General features: G+C 36.7%; 1 protein-coding gene and 1 long non-coding RNA gene across 3 annotated transcripts in view; both read left to right on the forward strand.

Annotated features, from left to right (window-relative positions):
- The window catches only part of LOC119540046, a 142,496-nt gene that overhangs the window by 92,985 nt on the left and 23,710 nt on the right, over positions 1 to 25,801 (forward strand). The window lies entirely within an intron of this gene.
- Positions 6,544 to 8,981, forward strand: LOC119540045 (RING finger protein 11). Its single transcript, XM_037844028.1, has one exon. The coding sequence runs from the start codon at positions 6,564 to 6,566 to the stop codon at positions 7,026 to 7,028; it is 465 nt and encodes a 154-aa protein (XP_037699956.1). The 5' UTR covers positions 6,544 to 6,563; the 3' UTR covers positions 7,029 to 8,981.

Consider the following 25,801-nt stretch of genomic DNA (forward strand, 5'->3'; position numbering starts at 1 on the left):
CCTTTAAATATCCCCAATAACTTTTCCAAAAATAACATTTATGTAATCTACCTGAAAGTGTTTGCCCTGGATCTGGTTATGAAGAAAGTGGAAATGTTATTTTATATGATGGGTTGTCATCTTCATGGTCAAGTCTAAAAGTTGGGAAAAAAATTTTTATTTACAGTACAGGAAAAAAAACTGCGAATTTGCTGTATCAAGTGAAAGGTGTCTGTTTTAATTGGGATTGTGTAACAAAAGAAATATATATAACCAGGCTGTGTCTCTCCCTGAAAGCATTTATGCCAAGGCTTTTGCCCCATCCCTCTCCTGCCTCCTGAATGAGTAGTATCTTCAGAGTAAAAAATGACTCATTGGGACAGTACTTTCCATTTGTCCATGTGACTCCTTAGGAAGCATTTGTGTGAGGGAATGAGCAGAGCTGCTAGCAGCAAGCAGCTGGGTGCAGAACCCTGGGGTTTACGGCTGATTTAATGCAGTTCTTTGGGAGACCCCATTAATGCCACTGGAGGTAATCTTGGGAGAGAAGTTTTGGAGGGTTTCATGGGGTCCTTGTATATCACTAAAAGTTTAGATCCAGAAGGAAAAAGACTAGTAACTAATCTAGTTCATATCATGGTTCTTTGGGGATATGTCCTTGAAGAAAAAAGAAAAAAATTCAAAAAAATTTCTGGCGGCCTTAACCCAGTCCTCCCACAAAAGAACCAGGGCTGTACCCTAAATCCAAGGTAATCACAAATATTGAATGTAATTTAGAAGGCCTGGGTTGAATCCCAACTGGACATTTACTAGCTGTTTGTCCTTGGGTGGTTAACCTCTTTGAGCCTCAGTTCCTCAAGGGTCAATGGGATACCTGACTGGCTATGATGAAACTTAAATAAGACAAAGATTTTAAAGCAACCGACTGTGCCTGGACCATAGTAGATGTGTAATTGATCTTAGTTGATCCTGTAAATATTTGCTGAGAGCCTAATATGGACCAGACAGTGTTTTAGATGCTGGGAGTTGTCTTTAAAATGGAGGAGAAACACAAGAAATAAGAATTTGGGCTGTAACAAAATAAATATTTTTAAATTAAAGTGTCTTTTTTTTTCAGTCAGGTAGCTATACTATTTTACTGAGGACTCTCCATCATACATTAAATTTGCTTGATATATTTTGGTTACATCACAGGGCAATGTACTAATATTCAAACAATTTAATCTTGTAGTCACTCACTAACCATTGTTCTCTCTGCCAAGAAGTCAAATAACATTTATTGCTAAATTGTTAATTGCTTCACAGTTCTTCAGATTTTAGTACTTATCTATATCTAAATGAAATCAATTAGAATCAGTTACATCTCAAACTCCAAGTTTAACTAGCCTAATAATCTTTTGGATGTAGTATATGTATTTACAATTCATTGGACAAAAGACTTTTCCTTTAATCATGATGAAAATGCACCTATTATCTGCAGTGTTTTTTAACTTTTTATTTTGAAAAGATAAAATATTCAAATTTACAGGACAGTTTTAAAAAATAGTACAAAACCCATAGAGAGAACTTCCAACATATCCCCACCTTAATACCCATATCATCAATTTTAAGATTTTGCCACATCTGCTGTATCGTTCTCTCTCTCTCTCTGTTTCCTAAACCTTTGAGAGTAGGTTGTAAACATCGTGCTCCTTGAACACTTGATACTTCCATGTATACGTAATAATTTCCTATGAACAAGGCTATTCACTTATGTAACCACCTTAAGTGCAATTTTCGAGTTCAAGAAATTTAGCCTTGATATAAAGCTTACAGTCTATGTTCCAATTTTTTCATAGGTCCCAATAATGCCTTCTTGGACATTTTCTCTTCCATTACTAGATTCAGTCCAGGATCATGTATTGAATTTAATTGTCACTGTCTCTTTAGTCTTTCTCTTTTTTTTTTTTCCAAATTTTAGAAACATACATATATGCAGTATAAACTCTCCCATCTCAACCACTCTCAAAGATACCATTCAGTGGAATTAATTACGTTCACACCAGCCATTACCAGAACTCTCATCACCCCAAACAGAAACCCTGCACCCATTATACATTAACTCCTCTCTACCCCTCCCCCACCCCGGTAAACTTTACTTTCTGTCTTGATGAACTTGTACATTCTAGCTATTTCATTTAAGTGGAATCATACAGTATCTGTCCCTTTGTGTCTTATTCAACTTGTTGAACACTTAACATGATATCTTCAAGGTTCATCCATAGAGTAGAATGTATCAAAGCTTCATTCCTTTTTAAGGCTGAGTAATATTCCATTGTACGGATATATCACATTTTATTTATCCATTCATTGGACATTGGGTTGTTTATCCATTCATTGGACATTTGGGTTGTTTCAACCTTTTAACTGTTGTGACTAAGAGCAGTTTTTTTCTAACAATGAAGACCAAGTGGAGTAACAGCTGAAATTTTGTCTAGATCAAGTGGAAGCCAAATACAACACATACATAGAAAAAAACTCTGCTCTCTATTTAAAAAAAAAAACAAAAACATAACAATTGATTAACAGCCCCCCCCCACAGAGATATTTCTTAACAGAGACTGCTTTTTTATTGTATGACCATCTTACATTTCCCATTAAAGTTGATGGCTCTTTTTTATTCCATTTTCCAGCCTTGAAGACATTTTCCTATTCCATGCAAGGGCTCTTATTATTGAAATTAAAAGATAATGCAAGAACCTTACTTGAACCATATGAGTCCACTAAAGTCTTCTCTGTTGTCTGATAAATTGGAGTGCCTATTCGGGCCTCTGAAATTTGCAGAGCCCTGAACAGAGCCCTGAGTCAGAACCAGGAATTTTGCATGTAAGCCATAACTTTAAAAACATAAGGTCCAGCCTACAGATTTAGCTGCATCTCTCACCAGTGTTTAAATACATCCTTTTAAAAGAAAAATGATGTATATTGTTGAATTTGGTGTTGCCTTAAATTATCATTATGTAATATCAGTCTAATATATGCAAATCATCCAAGTGATTCATGATAAGCATGTATTAATTAATGTTATCCAAATGAAGACACGACATTTTTAAGTTCCGGGAAAGAACTGTGGACTCTTCCCTTGCTCTCCCTTCCCACCATTGAGAAAAGACCAAATTTAAGAAATATTATTCTATGCCCAAGACATAAGTTCCCTGAATGAGTCATGCTCTCTCATTTCACAAACTGCATATGCCTGAAATGCATTTCCATTGATCTCTTTATTTGCCTAACTCCCACTTTAGGACTTGGCTTGGGCATCACCTTTTCTGGAAAGCATCCTCTTCTCTCAACTCCCACCCCCAGCAGAATGCAAAGTGTTCCTCCTCTGTGCTTCTACTGCACGCAGTGTGTTCCCACACAGTATTGTAATCACAGTTGATTTCTCAATCTTTATCACTGGACTGGAAGATCCTTGGGAGCTGGGCTGTTTTTTTGTCATGCCTGTATCCCCATTAAATAAATGTACGTGGATCAAGGGCATTTACTGATAACCCAAATAGCACCATTCCCATTGTGTTCTTCCTTAGTGGTTTTCTCTACACTCTCTCCCCATCCTCAGGACACCCTTTGGCTGCTCCTGAGCTTTTGGAACATCTTTTCTACTTCTCTTCCATTTAAAGACTATCTTTGACACACATTCCACAGAGTACGACTCAGTAAATATTAGCTCCCTCTTTTTCCTTGATGCTTGATATGAACTTATTGTGCATGTATTAAAATATGAGAGACAGTCACATGATTAATTTTCCCTGACCTCACCTCTTCCTATGGTCTCCTTATTTCCCCAACCAAGGCCCAGATTCCAGCTTCTTCTCCTTATGCCTTCTCTCCCTACCCATCACCCCATATCTGAAACAATGAGCTAAATTTTTGGCCCTGGGTTTCACCTCATCTTCAAATCCTAGTTAATTCTCTAGGGAAAAAGGCTGCCACTTATAGCCTCTGAGACATTAGAAAGGGGACAAGAGTTCCTTCAACCATATATCATGTTGGCCTTGCACCATTTCTGCTGTACTTTACACATAGACTTTTGTTTCTGTTCCCCATCCACTTAAGCCCTGTGTTTCTCCACCTCTTCTCTTTTTCCCCTAACTTAGTCATGTAGGACCTTTAAAAAAAAAACTTAAGCTGCTGCCATGGGGACAGACAATAAATATAATCAAAAGATCACTGTTATCTGAAAGGATATTGAAACAAGAAGGATAGATCCGTATTTTCATTCACTCAACCAATTCAATAATTAATACATGTCAGGCACAAAACTTCCTACAACCTGGTCAGATCTAACATCAAGATTTCTCATTGCTGTGGGCATCCAGGTGCCTGCCACAGTACTCCATCCCATGTTCTTCTCTGTCTCTGCATTCCTATCACACTTGTGATCAGGTGAAATGGTTTAGCCCTTTATTCTCTCCTTGTTTCCAATGTGTGGCATTTGTCTTTTCCAATAAATGAAGTAGAGAGGGAGCAAAGTTGGGAATATGGTTCAAAGGAAACCCTCAGTTAAGAAATCAAGTGCTCTGTGATATCAAATTCTAATAAAAATATGTTTTATTAATATTAGCACGGAGACAGAGAAGACTGTCTTAGTCAATCTTTTACTTTCTTCATCCCCACCTTCTCCCTAGTTCATGTTCCGTAGTTCTCCCCATCTTCTGTTCAGTCTTCTTCTCTGAGGACTGTTCATTGTCATGCCTTATATCTAGAACACTTTTCTCTTCAGTTATTTGCCTTCCAATCTGCCCACCAAAATTAAACAAAAACTCAGATAATATCCTCTTTTATATAGTCTTTCCTCAATATTGGAAAAAACTGTTATCTTTTCCCTCAGGACCATTACATGAAGCCCACTGTCCACATTCCCATCCTCATCTACACACACTGAAACTCAGAGAAGGTAAGAAATTCTTTCAAGTTTATGCAGATATTGGATCTATGGATTCCAGCCCAAGTTGTTCTTGCTCTAAACTCTGTGCTCCTAATCTTGAGCCCATGCTCCTAAGAATACTACTGGAGCCTGGGTGTCCTCTCTCACTTGAGTCACTGGAATCCTGATGATATGCAAGGAGCTAGCATTGAAAAGATCAGAATATTAGCACTATTATCAGAGCTTCATGCATCTTAATTTTATGTGAAGAATTACTCTTTTTTCTTTACTCATTAGAGACCCTTGAGTATTACAGGTAGAAGTGGTTACATGGGATCTGTTGGTAAAATGAAATATTGTTTCTTAGTAAAAATAACACTAACTGTTTCAATGAGTTTCAAAAGAACTATAGTTCTGTGAACTCAAACTTAAGTTTAAGAAAAGTTAGGCCTATATGGTCACCTCCCTGCCATTTGCTTTTAGAAACTGTGGGGGTTTGAAGCTGTAGGTTCCCCAAAATACATGTTCATAAATCTAATCCATTCCTGTGAATGTAAACCCATTTTAAATAGGACCTTCTGATGAGGTTACTTTAGGTAAGGTATGGCCTACCTCATTCAGGATGGGTCTTAATCCTATTACTGGAGTCCTTTAAAGAAAGAATGAAGAAAGAGAGAACAGGCCACAGAAGCAAGAACCTGAAACCAATAAAACCTGAAAGAGAATGGAGAAACCAGCAGATGCCACCATGTGCCTTACCACGTGACACAGGAGCCAGGGCTCGCTGGCAGTCAGTCTTTGGGAAGAAAGCATCATCTTGAAGATGCCTTGATTTAGGTGTTTTCCTGGCCTCAAATTTTAAGCTAATAAATTCCCATTGCTTAAGCTAACCTATTTCATGGTATCTGCTTTGAGCAGCCTAGGAAATCAAGAAAACAGAGGTATGATTTAAAATGCAAAGGCAATTTCTAAGAGAAACATGGCAGTTTTCTTTTTTAACAAGGAATTGGAAAATAGAGAAAATGGTCAATATTGAAATGAAGAAGTCCCTCAGAAAAGAAAAACACAGCAGAGAAATGTGAGTAGATTGAAAGTTATCCAGAATAATCCATTTAATCCTCTCTTCAAAGATCATGGTGTTTGTGTAACTTTGGGCCAGGCATCAATAACAGCCAAGTTGATTTCTGGCAGCGAGAGGTTTTTCCATGAGAAACGTGATGATGGAAGTCAAGAAAGGTGTATTAAGAAGATAGTAGTCTCTCTGTAAACCCAGGGTGGTGGGCTGGACAGTGTCAAAGGGGTGAAAAAATGAGGTTGCTCTGTGAATGCCCAACACCCTGGGTGGAGGCAGAGGTAATAAATGAAACTTGAGTGTGTTTTTGTACTCCATCAATAATTTGCATGTGTGCATCCTTCATAACAAGATTCTTTTTCCTGCCAACTTTTAAAGGAGAATGCTTCCATTGGTTTTGGTAGATGTGGTTGTTATATGTCACAGAATAAGATTTCTTTCAAAGACTGGGCAAATTATGTACTCTAGATTTTAAAAATTGCATATGTATTAGGTGAAATTCAGAAACTCTTAGAAATCTGTTATGAGGGCCATAGTTTAAGAGTGTTTGAGGCGAGGAGACGGTCAGAACAGTGCACAGATCACACACCCCAGCCCCGGAAGATGGGGAACTGCCTCAAATCCCCCACCTCAGATGACATCTCCCTGCTTCACGAGTCTCAGTCTGACCGGGCTAGCTTTGGCGAGGGGACGGAGCCGGATCAGGAGCCGCCGCCGCCATATCAGGAACAAGTTCCAGTTCCAGTCTATCATCCAACACCTAGCCAGACTCGACTTGCAACACAGCTGACTGAAGAGGAACAAATTAGGATAGCTCAAAGAATAGGCCTTATACAGCATCTGCCTAAAGGAGTTTATGACCCTGGAAGAGATGGATCAGAAAAAAAGATTCGGGAGTGTGTGATCTGTATGATGGACTTTGTTTATGGGGACCCAATTCGATTTCTGCCGTGCATGCACATCTATCACCTGGACTGTATAGATGACTGGTTGATGAGATCCTTCACGTGCCCCTCCTGCATGGAGCCAGTTGATGCAGCACTGCTTTCGTCCTATGAGACTAATTGAGCCAGGGTCTCTCCTCTGACACTTCAAGTGAACCATCAGTTTTCGGTGGTTTTGATCTTTTGTCACTGAGCCCAAAGAGCCAGGGATTAGGAATTAAGATCATGCACAAAAGTTTCCTAAGAATTCCTGAATGGCTGCAGATGTTGAGGGAAAGTATGTGATATTTTAGAAATTTAGGGGGAAAAGTAGGATGGTATTTTTATGTAAAGCCTTGACCCAGTGTTTAAAATATATAATTGTATTTAGATCTTGTTATTGCTCCAGTACATAGGAATTGTGTAAAGTGTTACAGCATCTGTATATGTTTAAATTGTGTGTGTTGAAGATTTAATTAGGAAAAAGATAGTGGTTATTTTTCCTAAATGAAATAATTCTTCCCTTACTTCCCCCCAACTCTAATTCTTTTCTGAAATTGCTGGCATTTGGGTCAAGGTTTTATTAAAAGCTACATTTTATAACACTGGCACAAAAAAAAAAGTAGTTTTAAGCTTGTTTGCACAGTTCTTTTTTTCCATTGGAAATGGAATCCATTGCCTTAGGTCTTTTTAAATAGTATATTATTATCGTTGGGGCTGGCTCTATGCTTGAAAACCAGTTTATTTATAACCTGTTTAAAGTGCTACATTCTGTTTGCAGTTAGGAAATGCAGAATTCAAAGTGATCTCCTAGCTTCTAAGCAAACTGAGATGCACTATCCCTTTTCTATAAAAAATGAGTTAATGTGTCAAGAAAACCAATTGTAGTAAAGTGGGGTTTCATATTACCCTTTCTCCTATGTGCTTTATCTAATTATTTTGGTTGTTAATATGGTGACAATTAAAAGTCATGGTAAATTTTAAATGTTAAGATTTCTGATTTATGAGCTTGAATTACACCACCATGCTAATGTAAAAATTAAAGTGGCATGGGGTGAACTTAAAGAGAAAAAAAATGTTCCTCGGTGATAACAATTTTGATTTATTCTTTTCCCTGTGCCCTTCCTCCCTGTTGTCTTGAACCATAGCAAAAGGATACTGCATCTCTCATTACTGTAGTACTGAAGTTATATAAAACACATCTCAGTCTGTTTCTTGAAAAGGTATCTGTTAAGTCCTGCTAGCTGACTGACAGACAAATGTCATATATAGGCAGAGAAAATTAAGATCAATGTATTTCATGTTTTGCACACAAATGCAGAGTTTGTATAACCACAGACTTCATAGTTGTGATCTCAGAAAAGAAGGAATTCCACCTTTATCTTTTCTTGGAGTTAATGTTAGAATACTCTGAATCTCTAAGCTTTTGAAGCATTTTCAATAGCGATGGTCTAGTAAAGATGTAGTAGTAATGTTTTATCCATTTAGCATGTGTTTATTTTTCCTTATGTACTCTCAAAGGTGTTTTATTTGTTCAGCTCAATGATATTACAGCTGAAAAAAATCATTCATTAGCAAAAGGAGAAGCAGTCTCAACAATCAAATCAGAAATTTATCTTATTGATTATTTTATATTGAGTTGAATATTTGACTCTTAACACTTTTCTACATACAAAACAAGTATCTTGAAGGTTCTTCATAATTGCATTATAGAGGAATTCGGTATGTCATAAGTACTTTCTTAAGATTTGACATTTGACTGTAGTATCATATGTTGGTTAATTTCTTTTGAGCCCCATGATGGAATGACTTAAAGATTAAATTGAGAAAAGTTGAAAGAGATTAGAATATCAGGTTCTGTTAAATTGTTATATGTATCTTGCTTCTTAAGTTTTTGTTCATTAATTTATATCCACCCAATTACATAAAGCAAATTTAGATGAAACACCTGAAGTTGTGCAATATTTTCAGTAATAATACACTTTTATCATTGTGTTTTCTATTTAAACATGATCTCTCTGTCATCAAGTGTCATAGCCAGACTTTCTTTTTTTCTAGATTGTTAAACTTGGTAAATGAACTTTTTAACAAAAAATCACCTTCCATGTTGCTGTTAGTCTTTCTTTATTATAAGTCTTGTTTCACAGAAGTTTGACAGTAAATTTAAAGGAACCGCTATTGAGCTGAATGCTTTTTTATAGGGACATTGTGTTCTTTACATGGATCTTCACAAACCATGATAAGAACCAGCAATTCTGGCCTTAGTAAGTTGTAAAATAAAGTTATAATAAAGTTGTAGAGGGCTAAAATTAAAGTTGATTACATAATAATAAAAAAAAAAAAAAAAAAAAAAAAAAGAGTGTTTGATTCTCTCTGAATCTTCTCTCTTGGTATATTAAATACATTCTCTATTATCTAAATGGACCATTTCTCAAAATCTGGACAAACAAAAATCTATAATATATTTAGTTTTTGTACATAAATTATAGATAGATGGATATCAATTGCCTAAGGAGAAGATGGCTATGTCCAGATATTTTTAGATTTTTAATGGACATTGAAATTTAGTTTATACCATGGTAGATAGAATCAATCTATTTTTTAAGAGGTTTTTTTTTTTATCTTACTATTAAAAGTTTGCATTGAAAAAAAAAAACAAAAACCAAAAGTGATTATGAGATGATAGAACTGTTTTCTTCACATTTGCATGTTCTAAAGGGGATTGTGCATGATGACTCCTTATGGTTGCCCAGAAATAGGAAAGCACATATGAACATAATCACCTCTTACAACCTCGCCTACTTTGAATTATGCCCTCCAGTTAAAAATAAACATTTGGGGAAGTGAGAGAGCAAAACACCTTCAGTGGTTAATTTAAAGTTTTTGTACTTCTGTTTCAAAAGCATGAATCATTTCTGCTCCCTCCTTTAGTCTTTCTGCATTACTTTACTTTTACTCCTTCCTTTAGTCCAAAGTCAGAGCCATTTCTGGCACATTTTGGCTCAACGAGGGAGGAAAGTCCATTCTGCTTGGGAGCCAGATCCACACCTTGACTTACTGTGACTCAAAAATTGGCCAAGATTTCACACAATCCCCCTCAATGAGCTTTTTCTCTTCTGGGCACACAACCTGTCACAGGTATCTTGGGCTAATACTTGATTTCCCATCTCTTATTGGTGCACTCCGAAACCAAAATCAATGCTTTTTGTTTTAATGAGCAAATAATCCTAAATCCCTCCTCCCTACCCCTTCATTCTCTTGCAAAGCAATCATTCAAATTACCTAGGCATAGGGTTTTCCCCAAAATACTTGTGCACAAAGTCAGCCTTCCAAATCCTGATAGGCCTAAGGCAATTAGATGGACCCAAGGTAGTTGGAACAATAGTTTGCGGAGATATTTTCACAAGTTCATTCCAAAGTTGTAGTTGTAATCCTGGAGTTGTTTATTGGTTCTGTTCATGTGCTACCTGCCCCTCAGCTCCCAGAATTTCTCATCCTCTGGATTCATAAGGAAAAATCCTGGTGGCCCACCCTCTTCTATATTTTCTGTTCCATTCAGATCAGCCTGGATCTTTCTCTGACACATCCTGCCCCTTCTGACCTTCCTTAACCCTAACCATTATGTTGCTGGAAGCCTGCTCTGTTGCCAAAAAGCTTTCAGATATTTGGAAACTTCTCCTTGAGTACGCCCGCCTGTGCTTCGTTCCAGCTGAAACCTTTTTTTCCCCTGATGACATAGATTCCCTCGTAATTGTCTCAGAGTAAGGTCTACTCACCTGTTATGCACCCTTTCCCCAATACCTTAGGGTTAGGGCAGGTCCTTATGGCTTCCTTGTGAACTTTCAGCCTTTCTCCAATAACCCGTCTTCCCCTCGTCGGTTTTCAAGTACCTACCCAATTCCCGATACCCCTTCATTCATTCCTGTCCCTTTCTCATGTTTGGAAGAATCATTATTATCATTAAATTTGAAAGATTAAGCCCCCCATCCCCACCCATCTGGGACATGTCACATAGGGATTTGACATTGGGATTTCTCAGTGTTCATATTTTTCATTTTGATTTGCAGATCATTTTGAAACCAGTTTGTTTGCTCTCCAGTTCTTCTCAAGGTGTATAGCATGGCTGTTCCATTTGGCAATCAAGCAGTTCTTCTATTTCATCTCAGCTTTAGCTGCCTAAAGATAACTGCTTTTCTCTCTGAGGTGTTGCCTCAAAGTAGATTTCAGAAAGTGCTATACTAATAAATTTTAGGGGCTCCAGAGTACTTTATAACCTATTAACAAGCTTTCACATAAATACCCACTGCAGTGATTATCCTTGCCTGTAAATCTGTATAAAATCTGGGATTATTTCCTTAGAAAAAAATTTAGAAGTAGAATACAGGGTCAAAGTCTTGGAATATTTATAGCTTTCACATATATTGACAGGGTACTTTAAGAATGGTTGTAACAGTTAAAGTCCACCAGCAGTGTATGAGTATCTCACCACACCCTTTCTCTTTATATAATCATTTAAACAAATCTTTGCAGAGCAACCAGCCCAGACTGGAGCAGAAAGATCTAGGATTCTGGGAGGGTGGTCTAAGTCCAGTAGAGGATTTATATACCTGATGTGATAAAGAGTTTGAAAACATTTGCAATATGACAAAAGCAATTAGTGCTATAAAAAATAAAGGCAATGAAAACTCTAGGGGGACAGTGCAAAAGACTGTAAAAGAAATATAATCATAAAACATTACCTGTCTTTGCAGTGAACAGTATTTACATGATATAGTGATGTAATTCTTTAACTTAAGCTAATGATATAGTTGGATAGGAAAGGATAGGAGGAAGTGTTATAAGAGCTGAAATTTCATGTTACCACAGAGATCATTAACTAAAGTATAAAACTGATAAAATAGGGAAAGGAATTTAAGCTTATTATTTAGTGATAGGAAGATGAATATGAGAAGTAACAACTAGAAAGATCAGTGCTTGCTTTTAGAGAGTGGAACTTGGCATAGGAAGAAGGGAAGAAGTCTATTGATTTTCATTCTTAGACTCTTTTTTCCATGAGCATTTTTACTTTGATAAAAATATTTTAACAACATTCTAAATGTTGAAATTACTTTAATTATTTTGAATGAATATTTTTTCATGTTTACCAGAATTTCATATTTCTTTTATGACTTGTCTGCTCACGTATTTTATTTATCAAGAGATGTTTCTGGTTTTCCTGTTGATTTGTGAGAGCTCTTTGTATATTGTCTACCATGTTTGCTAAGAACTATTTTATCCAGATTGTTGTTTGATTTGCATTTTGTTTCTGGTATTAGAAACAATGTAGCTAAATATATCCATTTTTACCTTTTTTGTGTAGCAATGCCCTGCCTTTCCCCAAATCAGTTAAAAATTCTTCTATATTTTCCTTATTTCTAATGACTTAATTTTTTACATTAAGTTCTTTAATTTATCTTTGGTAGGACTTGTTTTAAATATTTAGTAAACACTTATATAGTGCTTCCTGTGTGCCAAGCACTGTTCTGAAGTATTAATTCATTTAATGGTATATGAGAGAGGTGAAGTTCTTTGTTTCTCCCCAAAAAGCAAATTTGGTATTTGCCACAAACTCCATCCATTCTCCATAGGTTTGTGATATATTTCTGACAATCTCTTCTGTTTCAGATCTAGCTTTTCATATTTTATAATACAGTTTTATAACTGAAAGTGCAACTTAAATTTTTGAAAGAAATTCTTTGCCATTTTTATCCACTTATTCCTCTAGATGATCTTTAGACTTTTTTGTTTAAGTTCCAAAATAAATTCCACTGGATGTGTGACTAGGAATTTGTTAAACCCATAAACTAATTAAGAAGTACTTATATCATTGCAATGCTAATTTTTCTCATTAGTAAAAGTCTGTATCTTTCTAATTATTTAAATCTCATTTTAAAACTCTAAGTTGCTAGAGTTTGGGGGTTGCTAATGAACTCTCATCAACCCAAAGAGTATTTCAGATGATGCTCATAGGTTTTCCGGGATTATATTCATGTCATTTGCAAAAAATGATAGTGCTGTCTCCTCTCCTCCAGGAATTACACTTCATTTCTGTGTCATGACTTAATACATTAGCAGGCATTTTCAGAACAACATTAAGGAGAGGGATAGTAACTACACCTTTTGGTGGAATATCAAAAGACCAAATGTTAAAATTGTTACTTAACCAAAACCATGGCAAAGCCATATATCATCAACCTAGAATAAACTATAGGAATACAAAATTAATCTGACATATTTTTTAATTAACATTATAATTTCATCATTAAACTTTTCATTTTATCATATCAAAGTTTTAAAAATTTCGTATTATGGTTGAGGACCAATAATTCCTCAGTCCTGTTGGTCACCAGATTGCTCCATCATGCCACTCAGTGATGACATTGAAGAAATGCTAATTTCAGTGATGTTGGCAGTGGAGAGATTTTCTGGCTAGCGCTACCAGAATGGGTACTGCTGATGGAGATGATGCCACATAGCCTTTCTTCCTTCCTAGCAGTACCCAAGAAGGGAAAATCACCTCCCTTCAAGTCCTGGCCTTGAAAATTTGGCTAGTGGTACCAGTGGAGTTTCACAGAAACAATTTCTTCAAGTGAAGTTTGTGCACTCCTGTAACCAGATGCTTTCTGAATACTTTCAGAGTCAGACTTAAGATTTTTGCCTTTTATTTCTAATATATTTTGCATTTTAAAAACAGACAGAGGCTTTGGGTGACGACTGACCTTGGAGAGCCGGATGGTTGCCTTGGACTAGGTCTGAAGGGGACTATCTGTTTCTTTTTCGGCTCAATGGAGAAAGCCCCAGTCATTTTCAGTTTCCAGGGCTGTGACTCAGAGAAGGGTAGAGACAACACAAGCAGAGAGAGAGACCATTGAAATGCTAATGACCTCCCTCTAGGGGGTCTGTCTTCTCTAAGAGGAAAGGGGTGGGGCCCTTTCCATTCAGAACCAGACCCCAGAGCATGGGGGAACACGGCCATACCTCCTCACACCAGTCAAGAATTATAGGCTAATAGGCATCACCTGCTGGGCAGAAAAGTGCAGTGACCTGAGGCATCACAGGGTGGAGCAATTTTCTAAGACACACCCTCAGGGAAACCAGATACTGAATATTTCTTCCCTCTGGGACCTGAGCCTGTTCTGGTCTGGGAAAACCTGATTTGGATAACCAAGGAAACCATGCCTAGACAACAGAAAATTACAACCTACATTAAGAAATACAAAGTTATGGCCCAGTCAAAGGAACAAACGTACACTTCAACAGAGATACAGGAATTTAAACAACTAATGCTAAATCAATTCAAAAAGTTTAGAGAAGATATTGCAAAAGAGATAGAGGCTGTTAAGAAAACACTGGGCATACATAAGGCAGAAATCGAAAGTTCAAAAAAACAACTAGCAGAATCTATGGAAATGAAAGGCACAACACAAGAGATGAAGGATGCAATGGAAACATACAACAGTAGATCTCAAGAGGCAGAAGAAAACACTCAGGAACTGCAGAACAAAACACCTGAAAGCCTACATGCAAAGGAACAGATGGAGAAAAGACTGAAAAAATATGAGCAATGTCTCCAGGAACTTAAGGATGAAACAAAGTACAATAATGTATGTATCATTGGTGTTCCAGAAGGAGAAGAGAAGAGAAAAGGGGCAGAAGCAATAATAGAGGAAATAATTAATGAAAATTTCTCATCTCTTATGCAAGACATAAAATTACAGATCCAAGAAGCGCAGCGTACTCCAAACAGAAGAGATCTGAATAGGCCTACACCAAGACACTTAATAATCAGATTATCAAATGTCAAAGACAAAGAGAGAATCCTGAAAGCAAGAGAAAAGTGATCCATTACATACAAAGGAAGCTTAATAAGACTATGTGCAGATCTCTCAGCAGAAACCATGGAGGCAAGAAGGAAGTGGTGTGATATATTTGAGATACTGAAAGAGAAAAACCGCCAACCAAGAATCCTATATCCAGCAAAGCTGTCCTTCAAATATGAGGGAGAGCTCAAAATATTTTCTGACAAACAGACAATGAGAGACTTTGTGAAGAAGACACCCACCCTACAGGAAATTCTAAAGGGAGCACTACAGAGTGTTAGAAGACAGGAGTGCGTGGTTTGGAACACAATTTTTGGGAGATGGTAGCACAACAATGTTAAGTACACTGAACAAAGATAACTATGAATATGGTTGAGACAGGAAGGTTGGGAGCATGTGAGACACGAGAAGAAAGAAGGAAAGATAAAGAATGGGACTGTGTAACTTGGTGAAATCTAGAGTGCTCAACAATTGTGATAAAATGTACAAATATGTTCTTTTATGAGGGAGAACAAGCAAATGTCAACCTTGCAAGGTGTTAAAAAATGGGGAGGCATTGGGGGAGGGATGCAATCAACATAAACTAGAGACTGTAACTAATAGAATCATTGTATTATGCTTCTTTTAATGTAACAAAGGTGATGTACCAAGGTAAATGCAGATAAGAGTGGGGGATAGGGGAGGCATGTTAGACACTTTACATTGGTGGTGTTGTGTGACTCTTTACTCTACTTTGATTTAAGGTTATTTTTCCTTTTGCTGATTCCTAGCTGTCATTTTTTTTCCTCTTTCTTTTGCCTCTCTACCTTCTTTGACTCTCCCTCCTGCCTTGTGGAAGAAATGTAGATGCCCTTGTGTAGATGGTGGTGAGGATGGTGAATGCATAGATGTGTGGCCATACAGAGAACCATCAATTATTTACTTAGGATGGAATGTATGGTGAGTGAACAAAACCATATTAAAAAAAAAAAAAATGGGTTGATGACAAAACCTCGAGGGCAATATACTGAGTGAGGTAAGCCAGACACATAAGGACAATTATTGCAGGGTCTCACTGACGGGAACTAATCATAATATGCAAACTCATGGACATGAAATATAAGGTACCAAGATATAGGACAGGGCTTAAGAATGGGGAGCGGTTGCTTAGTATGAGCAGAATGTTCAACTACGATGAACTTGAATGTTTGGAAATGAACAGACATGTCAGTAGCAAGATGTGAGAATAACTAACAGTGCCAAATGGTGTGTGAATTAGGTGGAAAGGGGAAGCTCAGGGTCATGTGTGTCACCAGAAGGAAGGTTGGAGGTCAAAAGATGGGAATGTATAGAACTGAATCCTGTGGTGGGCAATGTCCATGATCAACTGTACAAATGCTGGAGACTGCTTCCATGAACCAGAACAAATGTATGACAATATAATTAGAAGTTGATAATGGAGGGACATATAGGGAAGAAGTATATACCTATTGCAAACTATATACTACAGTTAGTAGTATTTCAACATTTTTTCATAAGCAGTAACATGTACTGTACCAACACTATGAGTCAACAGTTGAGGGGGGTTGGTTGGGGATAGGGGAGGATTCGAGTTTCCTTTTCTTTTTTTCTTTTTTCATCTTTCACTTTATTTCTTGTCTGGAGTAATGAAAAGTTTCTAAAAATTGAACAAAAATTAAGTGTGGTGATGGATGCAAAGCTGTATGAGGGTACCCAGGGGCAAGTGATTGTACATTTTGGATCTTTGGATAATTGTATGGTATCTGAACAATCCCAATACAAATTAAAAAGGAAAAAACAACAACAACAAAAGAACAGCAACAAATAAAAGCTGAAAAAAAAAACTCATTTGAGAATGTGTCTTCAGACTTTGGCTCTAGAAATGTGGCAATGGAAGTAATTAGTTTTCAGGACAATTCATCTCTGACATTTCCCTCTGCATCTGAACTTTCTTTGTTCACTTATTGATTGCAGCATCTTTTCTGGAGTGGAGGGGTAGGAATCTTTTCACAGCAGGAATCATGTAAGAAATATTTGCACTCTTAAGACTTGCCAATTTGATTATTTCGTGAGCAGTTTCCAGCAAACAAACTGCATTGTCATCAACCATTGGTTGATGGTTAGTATATCCTCTTAGACTGGTGCTGTTATCTGCAGCTCACAGTATTGAAACTTGATTTTGTTCAAGCAGCTCTTTTACATAAAATAGCTACCTTCCCACTTTTTATAGTCATGAGACTCCAGCTCCAAAATCTCGTGTGTCATGTAGTTTGTCCTTCCTGAAGAGTAAAAATGAGTCTTACCATCTTTCTTCTTAAGGTAGGTAATGCTATTAAAATACACTGCTATAATTAGATTCCATATACAACTGAAGGGAATAAATAAAATAGTTTGAGTAACTCATTTGCAGCCTTCATCATGCTTGCCCTTTGCTGATAATGATGGTCTTTAATGATTTTCCATTCCATAAGTATGTCCTCAATCAGATTCTCTATCTTCTTAGCTTGTGTCCCAGAATCTCTCATTGAGCAAGGAAAAGAGAAACTTAGCTAATTCAGCTAAGAATTAACCTACCATGCTGCCCAACTTCAAAGGTCTTCTGGTGGTTTTGCACAACCCAATACCTGATGCCCAAGATATAGAAGCAGCACGTTTGATAATGTCAGTTATCTTTTATGCACAGCAAAATGTAATTCAGGAAAATGTTTTTTAGTCATATGTATACAAGGAAGGAACTTTGTACCTAGAATTCATAAATTTTGCTTATCTTAATAATCCTTCACTTCAACTACTGAAAACATCAGTCTGTAGCAATCATCTCAACAGACTTTTGAGTTAACTTTTTAGCTGTCAAAGATTCAAAGACACAGAGAATTGTCTTCCTAAATCATTCTTCTTAAGTATATTCTTTGGAAGTTATATTAGCAACATCAAAATATGTTTTGATTCTTCATTTTTCTCTTGCACTTTTTTTTATACTCTTTGTACTCTTCATTATATCAAGAGAAATAGTCAAGATTGTTGCTTTATATGATTTGGGGGATTTTACTTCCTGGTACAAATTTAAGGTGATAGTGTTGACATTCTGCTTTTAGTTCATCTTCACAAGATGTGGAAATTCCCAAGCAGGATATTTTCCTGAAATACTCACGACTTATGTTAAATAGCTGAAAATTAAATACAGTTCTTAACAGTGATTTTATTTAATTACTGGAGTATTAGTATACCAAACAATTTTACAAAGATTACTAGTATTATATAGTCTAAGCTTTATTATTTTTCCTATGTTATTAGTTAAATTTTTATGAACTTCATTGATTCAAAATGGATATTGTGTCACAAACTCAGTCAAACTCCACTCAGCATCACTTGGTGCAGGCTGAAACTCACAGGGAGAAAAATCAGCAGTTGTGTGTCCATTCTCTTGCTGTCTTGAGGAGACACGTTGTAGTGTGTCCAAAATCCAAATCCAAGTTCACCTGGAACCTCACAGTGTAACCTTGTTTGGAAATGGAGTCTTTGCAGATGTAAATAATTAAGGATCTTGAGTTGATATACTGGATTTAGCATGGGCCCTCAATCCAATAGTTGGGATCCTGATAAGAAGAGGAGGGGACCCAGAGGCACAGAAGAAGAAGGCCCTGTGAAGACAGAGGGAGATCATTGGAGTATTATGTCTACAAGTCAAGGAAGGCCAAGGATTGCTGGCAACCACAAGAGGCTAAGAAAAGGTATGGTACAGTTTCTCCCTCAAAGCCTTCAGAAGGAACCAACCCTATTGATACCTCAACTTTGGACGTCTAGCCTCCTTATTTGAGAAAGAATAACTTTCTGTTGTTTTGAGTCAACCAGTTAGTTGTAATCTGGAAAGCAGAAAAACTGTTTTCTTAGGGAAGAAACATATACACAATTAAGTGAATAAATCTGAGGCAAATACAAACAAGAGGAAACACACACCCAAAACAGAAATATTTGGTATAAGAAAGGACAACAGATATTAAGGAAATCTAAAATTATGCTTCTGACTTACATCTTTTAAAGTGGCAAATTTTCTGGGTAAACATGAATGACCAAAATTGGCTTAAAAATTAGGAAGTCTGAAAACTGTAACTATGGAAGAAATTGAGAAAGTTCTCAAATAATTACCTCACAAAAGAATGACAAGTTTTACAGCTTTCAAGTTTTCAAGGAGCAGATGATTTCTGTTAGATAAATTGTTCCATGGAATAGAACATGATTTTTAAAACTATCAAATTCATTTTATAAAGCTGAAATGACTCTGCTTCAAAAAGCTGAATAAATTACACAACTTACAAATTGAAAAGCAGTCTCATCTTTGAATATGGCTGCAGAAATCCTTAAAATAATTACAATCGAAATAAAACAGCTCCTTAAATAAATCATCCACCACATCCAAGTAGGGTTTATTCCTGGAATTCAACAAATGGCTTAATGGAATGAATATGTTAGCAAACTAAATCAATGGATCCAAAGAGAAAAAAGTAATAAAGCTCATAAAATCATTTCTACAGATGCTGATAATACATTTCACAAAATTCAACACCATTCAGGGAAAAAATGCTTAGAACACTAAAAAGCAAAAACGTTTGCTCAAATTGCTAATAAATATCCAATAGCTGAAGAGCAGAATTCTCATTAAAATTGGGAACAAGACTAGGAGACCTAGTATCACCATTACTGTTTCTAAGCAGGCCCTGAACATCATTTTTGGTTTATAATTAACCAAAATCTGCTGTTAAGGTTTTGTCTTGATTTTTGGCTCTGGAAAACTGAATGGCCAGATGACTGCTTTTTTGAATTTCTGGCATCCCTGAAATCAAGCCTGACCAAAGATCATATGATTGTGTGGATTCCATCACATTTCATCAGTGATGTCTGACAATTAACATTGGGTTGAACCCTATAAAATTTTCATTTTTGTAGGTAAAAATGGTGGAATATCAGCAATTTTTCTGGTTCAGTCTAATACAAATATTGAGAGAGTATTTTGCTAAATGACTTTAGGGAGAACATTATATCTGTGGATAAGTAGAAATGTCTGAGGTATGAGTCAGAGATTGTTCTAGGGTGTTTGGAAAGGAGGGGTCTGTGCCTGAACTCAGTCAACTTCTCTTATCTGGGATGCTTGGGAAGCAGTGTTTTCTAGCACTCCCCTAAAAATCTGGCACCTAAACTGAGACTCCTGGCACCTGAATCCCAAATGTTTATCCCCACAGCCCCATTACCCCTGAGGAGCCACCAATCTTATAACAAGAGAGATCAAACAGGTCATAAGGGGTCTTTCTACTGGAGGGTAGTCCAAAGGTGCACCAACTGGATAAGGGAAGTTACATTTCTATTGGAGCATTCAGAATGTTCCACTCATTCCATTCCACTCAGAATGGAAACCCAAATAGAACTGGTATAGCGAGTAGTTGGCAAAGGTTTACGAGTATAAATGACGTCTAAACTCAGAGTAAGAATTGGCCAGCCAGACAGATAGAAGGAAATGAGAGTGCCCCAGTCACAGAGAAACAGTGTGCAGGTGCCCAAGAGTGAGAAAGAGCCTGACCTAGTGTCTTAGTTTGCCAGGGCTTCTATAACAAATACCACAGACTGGTTGGCTTACACAACAGGGAATTTATTGGCTCACAGTTTTGGAGTCTAGAAGTCCAGATCAAGGCATCCTCACAATCATAGTTTTTCAGAAGTCTCTAGCATTCTGTGGGAGCTCGCTGGCAGTTGATAACTCTATCTGTACCTCTGTCGCATGGCCATCTGTCTCCTTCTGTCTGCTACTCCCTGTGTCCAAATCCTCTGCTTATAAGGACTCCAGTCATACTGGATTAAGGCCCACCCTGATTCAGTGTGGCTTCACTTTAACTAATACTGTCTTCAGAGATCCCATTTACAAATGGGTTCACACCAGGGATTGGTATTTGAACATGTCTTTGTGGCGGACATGATTCAATCCATAATACCCAGTACTTGAGAATTGCAGATGTTCATGTCTGAATATAGAAAGCAACAAGATGGAACCAGCCTGGATAGATCATCAAGGGTCAGTCTATAACGGGTGATATTAAGGAGTTTGTACCATGGGGTACCAAAGGTGTTTATGCAGGAAAATGGCATAATCATGTTTGTATTTTGGAAGATTATTTTGGTCTCTCTGCTGAGAATAGATTTAATGAAGACAAGACAGGAGGCAAGGAAACCAGTTAGAAAGTTATTGTAGAAACCCAGGTAAGAGATGGCAGTGACTTAAGTGAGCAAAGTGACAGGAATGATGGAAAGAAAGAGATGGATTGAGACATATTTAGGAGGTAGAAAATCAGAACTTGTTGAGTCATTAATTGGGTATGTGGGCTGAGGGAGAATGGGAAATAAAGAATGATGCCCAGGTTTTAAGTTTGAATTTTGGGGTTGTAGGGCAACACCCTTGGTTAGGGAGGCAAGAATAGAAACCAAGTCAGATGAAGGACAAGAAGACCAACTTTGGATACACTGACTTTTTTTTTTTTTCCTTTTTAATTTTTATGGGGATTGTTCAGATACCATACAATTATCCAAAGATCCAAAGTGTACAATCAGTTGCCCCTGGTACCCTCATACAGCTGTGCAATCAACCCCACACTTCATTTTTGTTCAATTTTTAGAACTTTTTCATTATTCCAACAAGAAATAAAGTGAAAGATGAAAAAAGAAAAAAAGAAAAGGAAACTGGAATCCTCCCGTATCCCTCACCAACCCCCCTCAATTGTTGACTCGTAGTGTTAGTGGATACACTGACTTTTAAGAACTGTTATTAATATGAGTTATTCTTTTTGTCCTTCTTAATGCTGTTTACTTAGAATTCTTTTTTTCTGAGAAATAATTTTCCTCACAAAGGAGTATGGGAAGAGGTGGGATATATTTTCTGATTTCACCACAGAAACTAAAAGTGTGGTTTGGTCACAAACGTTCTTTCTTGCAATTCTGCAAGTTGCTCCATTGTCTTTAACATTTAGAGTTTTGAAGGAATATTCCTAGGTTAGCTATATTTCAGTCCCTTTATAGGGGACCTGTTTTTTAGTTTTTCCCTCCTTGAATGCAGATTAGATTTTTTAAAATCTTTTAACTTTAAAATTACTTATGCCTTCAACATTATGAAAACAATTAGCACTGAAATACGTATCTGAATATGAATAAAAGGGGAAATGTTAGATTCTGTGTAGGGTAACAGAATAAATTTTTTTAAAATCCATGGAAATACACCACAAACAGTTAAACCAGAGACTTAATTAATAGCACAATTATAAAAATGTGCTATCATCAATTGTAACAAATGTTCCACACCATGCAAGGTATTAGTGGTGGGGTGGTATATGGGAGTCCTCTATTTTATGAATGATTATTCTGTAAACCCACAACTTCTCTAATAAAAAAAATTACTTGGGCCTTGAGGACAAGTTTATTGGTCTTTGTATATCTAGTATCTTGCAGAGCATATGGCTTACATTGGTGTAGAGAAAATGCTAGCTGAATATGTACATGAATAAAGGCATAAATTAAGTTTAGGCAAACCTAAAACTGAGCCCCTGTTTATATATCTGACTATCAGTCTCAAGTATAACTGAGCATTGGTGCAACCTTAGAGAAGTTAGACCTGCCACCTTGCATTCTTGCACTTAACAGGGCTGAAAGTTCTGAAAGGCCATTAAGAATCTGCAGGAAACCTCACCACTGTTGGAAAGCAACCCCAAATCAGCCCCTCTTTCAATACCTTTATTATCAAGGGAGCTTAAAAGCCCTACTTCAAAATATTATATTGAGAGTGACATGGTAAGGGAGACAGAGGAACCTCATCTTACATTTCTTTTGTAGTTTGGATGAAACAAAAACGGCGACAAAGACACAAAACAAAACACGTGAAAATAAAATCTCTGTTTTGTTCTTCTTTTTATATTCTCCCCTTGGCTACCTTGAAGCTGGTTTCTGTCAATCAGAACAGAGTCCTATCAGAATTTCAGCAACAGTAATTTGTGTTTGCACAACATTGCAAGAACTTTTATGTAATAATGGCCAGATTTTAGGAGCCGATGAGATAGAGAACAAAGTAAACAGAATCCAAGTCAGACATACCTAAGAAGTGTATTGATTCACCCAAATATTAGTGCAGAAACTTAAAAGGATGCTATAAATTGTATATTTATACATACACATTTATATACACATAAAATGCATTTCTATCAGAATCACATAAGAGTGTGGCTCACTTTAGATAAATATAGTAATCTCTTGGAAAGTCAGAAGACAGAAATGCAAGTATGTCTTTCTTGAGTGATGCAAAAATATGAATGATCCTCAGTTTGATGAGATAGCCATCAAAGGCATATAATTTACATTCATTAGTGCAATAACTGGCTTCACTTGTTTTATTAACTTTTCTATAAGAGCTATATCATTTGTTGCTTTCATTGTATAAATTTTTGCAATGTTCCTACTAAGGAAAAATTTATCACTGGTTTTGCATTTTATCAAATGGTAAAATAACCAATTAGTTGACTAGGTTTTGTTGGGTGCAGCCCAATATATCTTTTAGTGGTGATTTCTTTTGTTTTTTTATTCTAAATCCTTATAGAGTCACACATAAGGATTGTGATATGTCCCTTATCAGTACCCATTTCTTGTGTTCCATGGGAGGAATTTCAGGTAAGTTTGAGTTTTGAAAAAGTTTTGTGAGTTCAAAATTCAATCTTATCTGAAATTTCTCCCATTGAATGTCTCCCATTTTAGTGATGTTGAAAATTTCTACTCATTGGTAATGCCATTGAATTAGTCAGAGTTCTCCAGAGAAACAGAACTGACAGGATTTACATATATATATATAAATTATGAGGAATTAGCCCACACAGTAGTGGGGGCTGGCAAGTCTGAATCCTGTAGAGTAAGCTGGCTAACTGAAATTGTGTTGTGGCTTTTAAGACCTCCAGTTGAGATGAGGAGACTCCCAACATTGCTGAGGACAATCTTTGTTGATTGTGGATGCAATCAACTGATTATGATCGCAAATCTATCTACAAAATACCCTCACAGTAACAATTGGTCCAGTGCTTGCTTTACCAAACAACTAGGCACCATAACCTAATGAAGTTGACACATGAAATTAGCCATCAAAGTCAAGACAAGAAATTTGGAATTATTTTCGTAAAGAGGTGAACTGAATTGATCTTGAAGATACTTGGTCCAGATCAATTATCCTGTAAAACTCTTAGCTGCCTTCAGTACTGGCAACAGTCACAGAGTTAAAGACCTGGTTGATAGTGTATCAATTCCAAGGACAAGTCTAATGAACTAAAACAAACAAAAAACAAACATAATGCAGGAGAGATGAGCCACCTCTGTCTAACTTAGGCCATTGACAACAAATGTGACACTGTATTTTTTTTCCAGCAATCATTGAACACACTTAAAACCCTGTGAATCTGATTTCTCCTTTATACTTTTGAGGGAAGTCGTTCAGTAAGAGTGGGTGACTAAATACATTTTTAAAAGTCAAAAATGCCCTTGAATGTCAATTTAACCTATTAATTATCTTCTACCTAATATATATACATACATGTGATTGTGTGTGTGTATGTATATACATACGTGTACTCTGAAAGTGTTCAAGTGTTGATTCAAGTGGAGGTTTTAGCCTTTTCCCGAACCTTGGGAATTTCCTAGATTCACCCACAGGTAAGCCTGGTTTTAGCAATCCCTGGTGTCTGGAGGGAGAGGAGTAGGATACAAGCAACCCAGAAATCAACCCCTGTTGGTCCAGAGAAATTGCAGTGAGAAATAAGGAGTTGTTTGTCAAAATCACAATGAAATACTCAATAGCACACCCACATACTTAGCAAACCTTGCAAATAAGGACTCCGGAATTACTAACTCTTGCCAAACTTCAATGACTTGCCTTTACTCCAGGAGGCACACAGTCATAAAGTGATGAAACAAACAATCCTTACCATTCATTAAATCAATTGCTCACCTCTGATATTGTTAGTCCCAGATTAGTTATGCTTCTTTACTGTCCCCAACACTGTTAACTTTGTCTTGTCTCTAAATGCACAGAATTCTATCTAGATCCCCTAAGTAGAAGTGTATCATTTCATATCACTGGACAATATTTGTCATACATCTCTGAAGATCCACTTTCCAGAAGTAAATCAGTCAATATTTATGAAGTACTTATTCATGTCAAGCACTTGCTGCTCAAATCACCTTATAATCCCCATAATGTATTTCTTCAAAGTGTAAGGATTTGAAACCATTTTAGAGAGGAGTTCCAATATACTGCAAAACAAAGTGATGAATGAAAATCACACATTACTTTATTCTTGGAAAAAACCTATATCCTTGGATTTTTAATCTAATACACAGTACAGTGTATTGTCCATGGTACAGCAGCACCCCCATAAGATGAACTTGTTAGAAATACAGAATCTGGGGCTCCAACAAAAACTCACTGCATCAGAATCTGGATCTTGTGAAGCTCTCCAGGTGATTTGTAGGAATATTAGAGTTGGAGAGAGACCAACTTTCATTCATTTGTGTCTAATAATTTTCATTTGTAGCACCAGTCTTTCAAAAAATTAGAAGTTGAGGATTAAACCTGAGAAATAAAGCTGAAATCCTAAAATCCAGTCTTCAAACTTGTTCTATCACCATGAGAAAGTACGCTCTTTCCACTCTCCCAAATAGTCATTTCCTTGTGTATGTATGTTACCAATAATTACATGAGTGTCACCCATACACCCAAGAAGGAGCAGCTGTGGTGTGAGCAAAGTTGATTTATCCCAAATAAATGTGGAAGCATTGTTTTCATAAAACCTAATGTGGTAGAACATTATAGACCTTCTCCATGGAGTTTGCAGAAAATCGGACAAGGTTAACCAAAATAACCAATACCCTTTCACTCTCACAAAGTTTAACGCAATATACCAAAATGTTCTTGTGCTAGGCAGGTAAAATAGCTGCTAATATCTTTGAACTGTGATTCAGTGGATTGTAACTGTTCTTATCTCCTCTTTTC

This window comes from Choloepus didactylus, chromosome 7, assembly GCF_015220235.1.
Source record: "Choloepus didactylus isolate mChoDid1 chromosome 7, mChoDid1.pri, whole genome shotgun sequence".
In the NCBI taxonomy this organism is placed as follows: domain Eukaryota; kingdom Metazoa; phylum Chordata; class Mammalia; order Pilosa; family Megalonychidae; genus Choloepus; species Choloepus didactylus.

Coding starts and splice junctions, on each gene's coding strand:
- LOC119540045 (XM_037844028.1), top strand. CDS start 6,564: ATGGGGAACTGCCTCAAATCCCCCACCTCAGATGACATCTCCCTGCTT.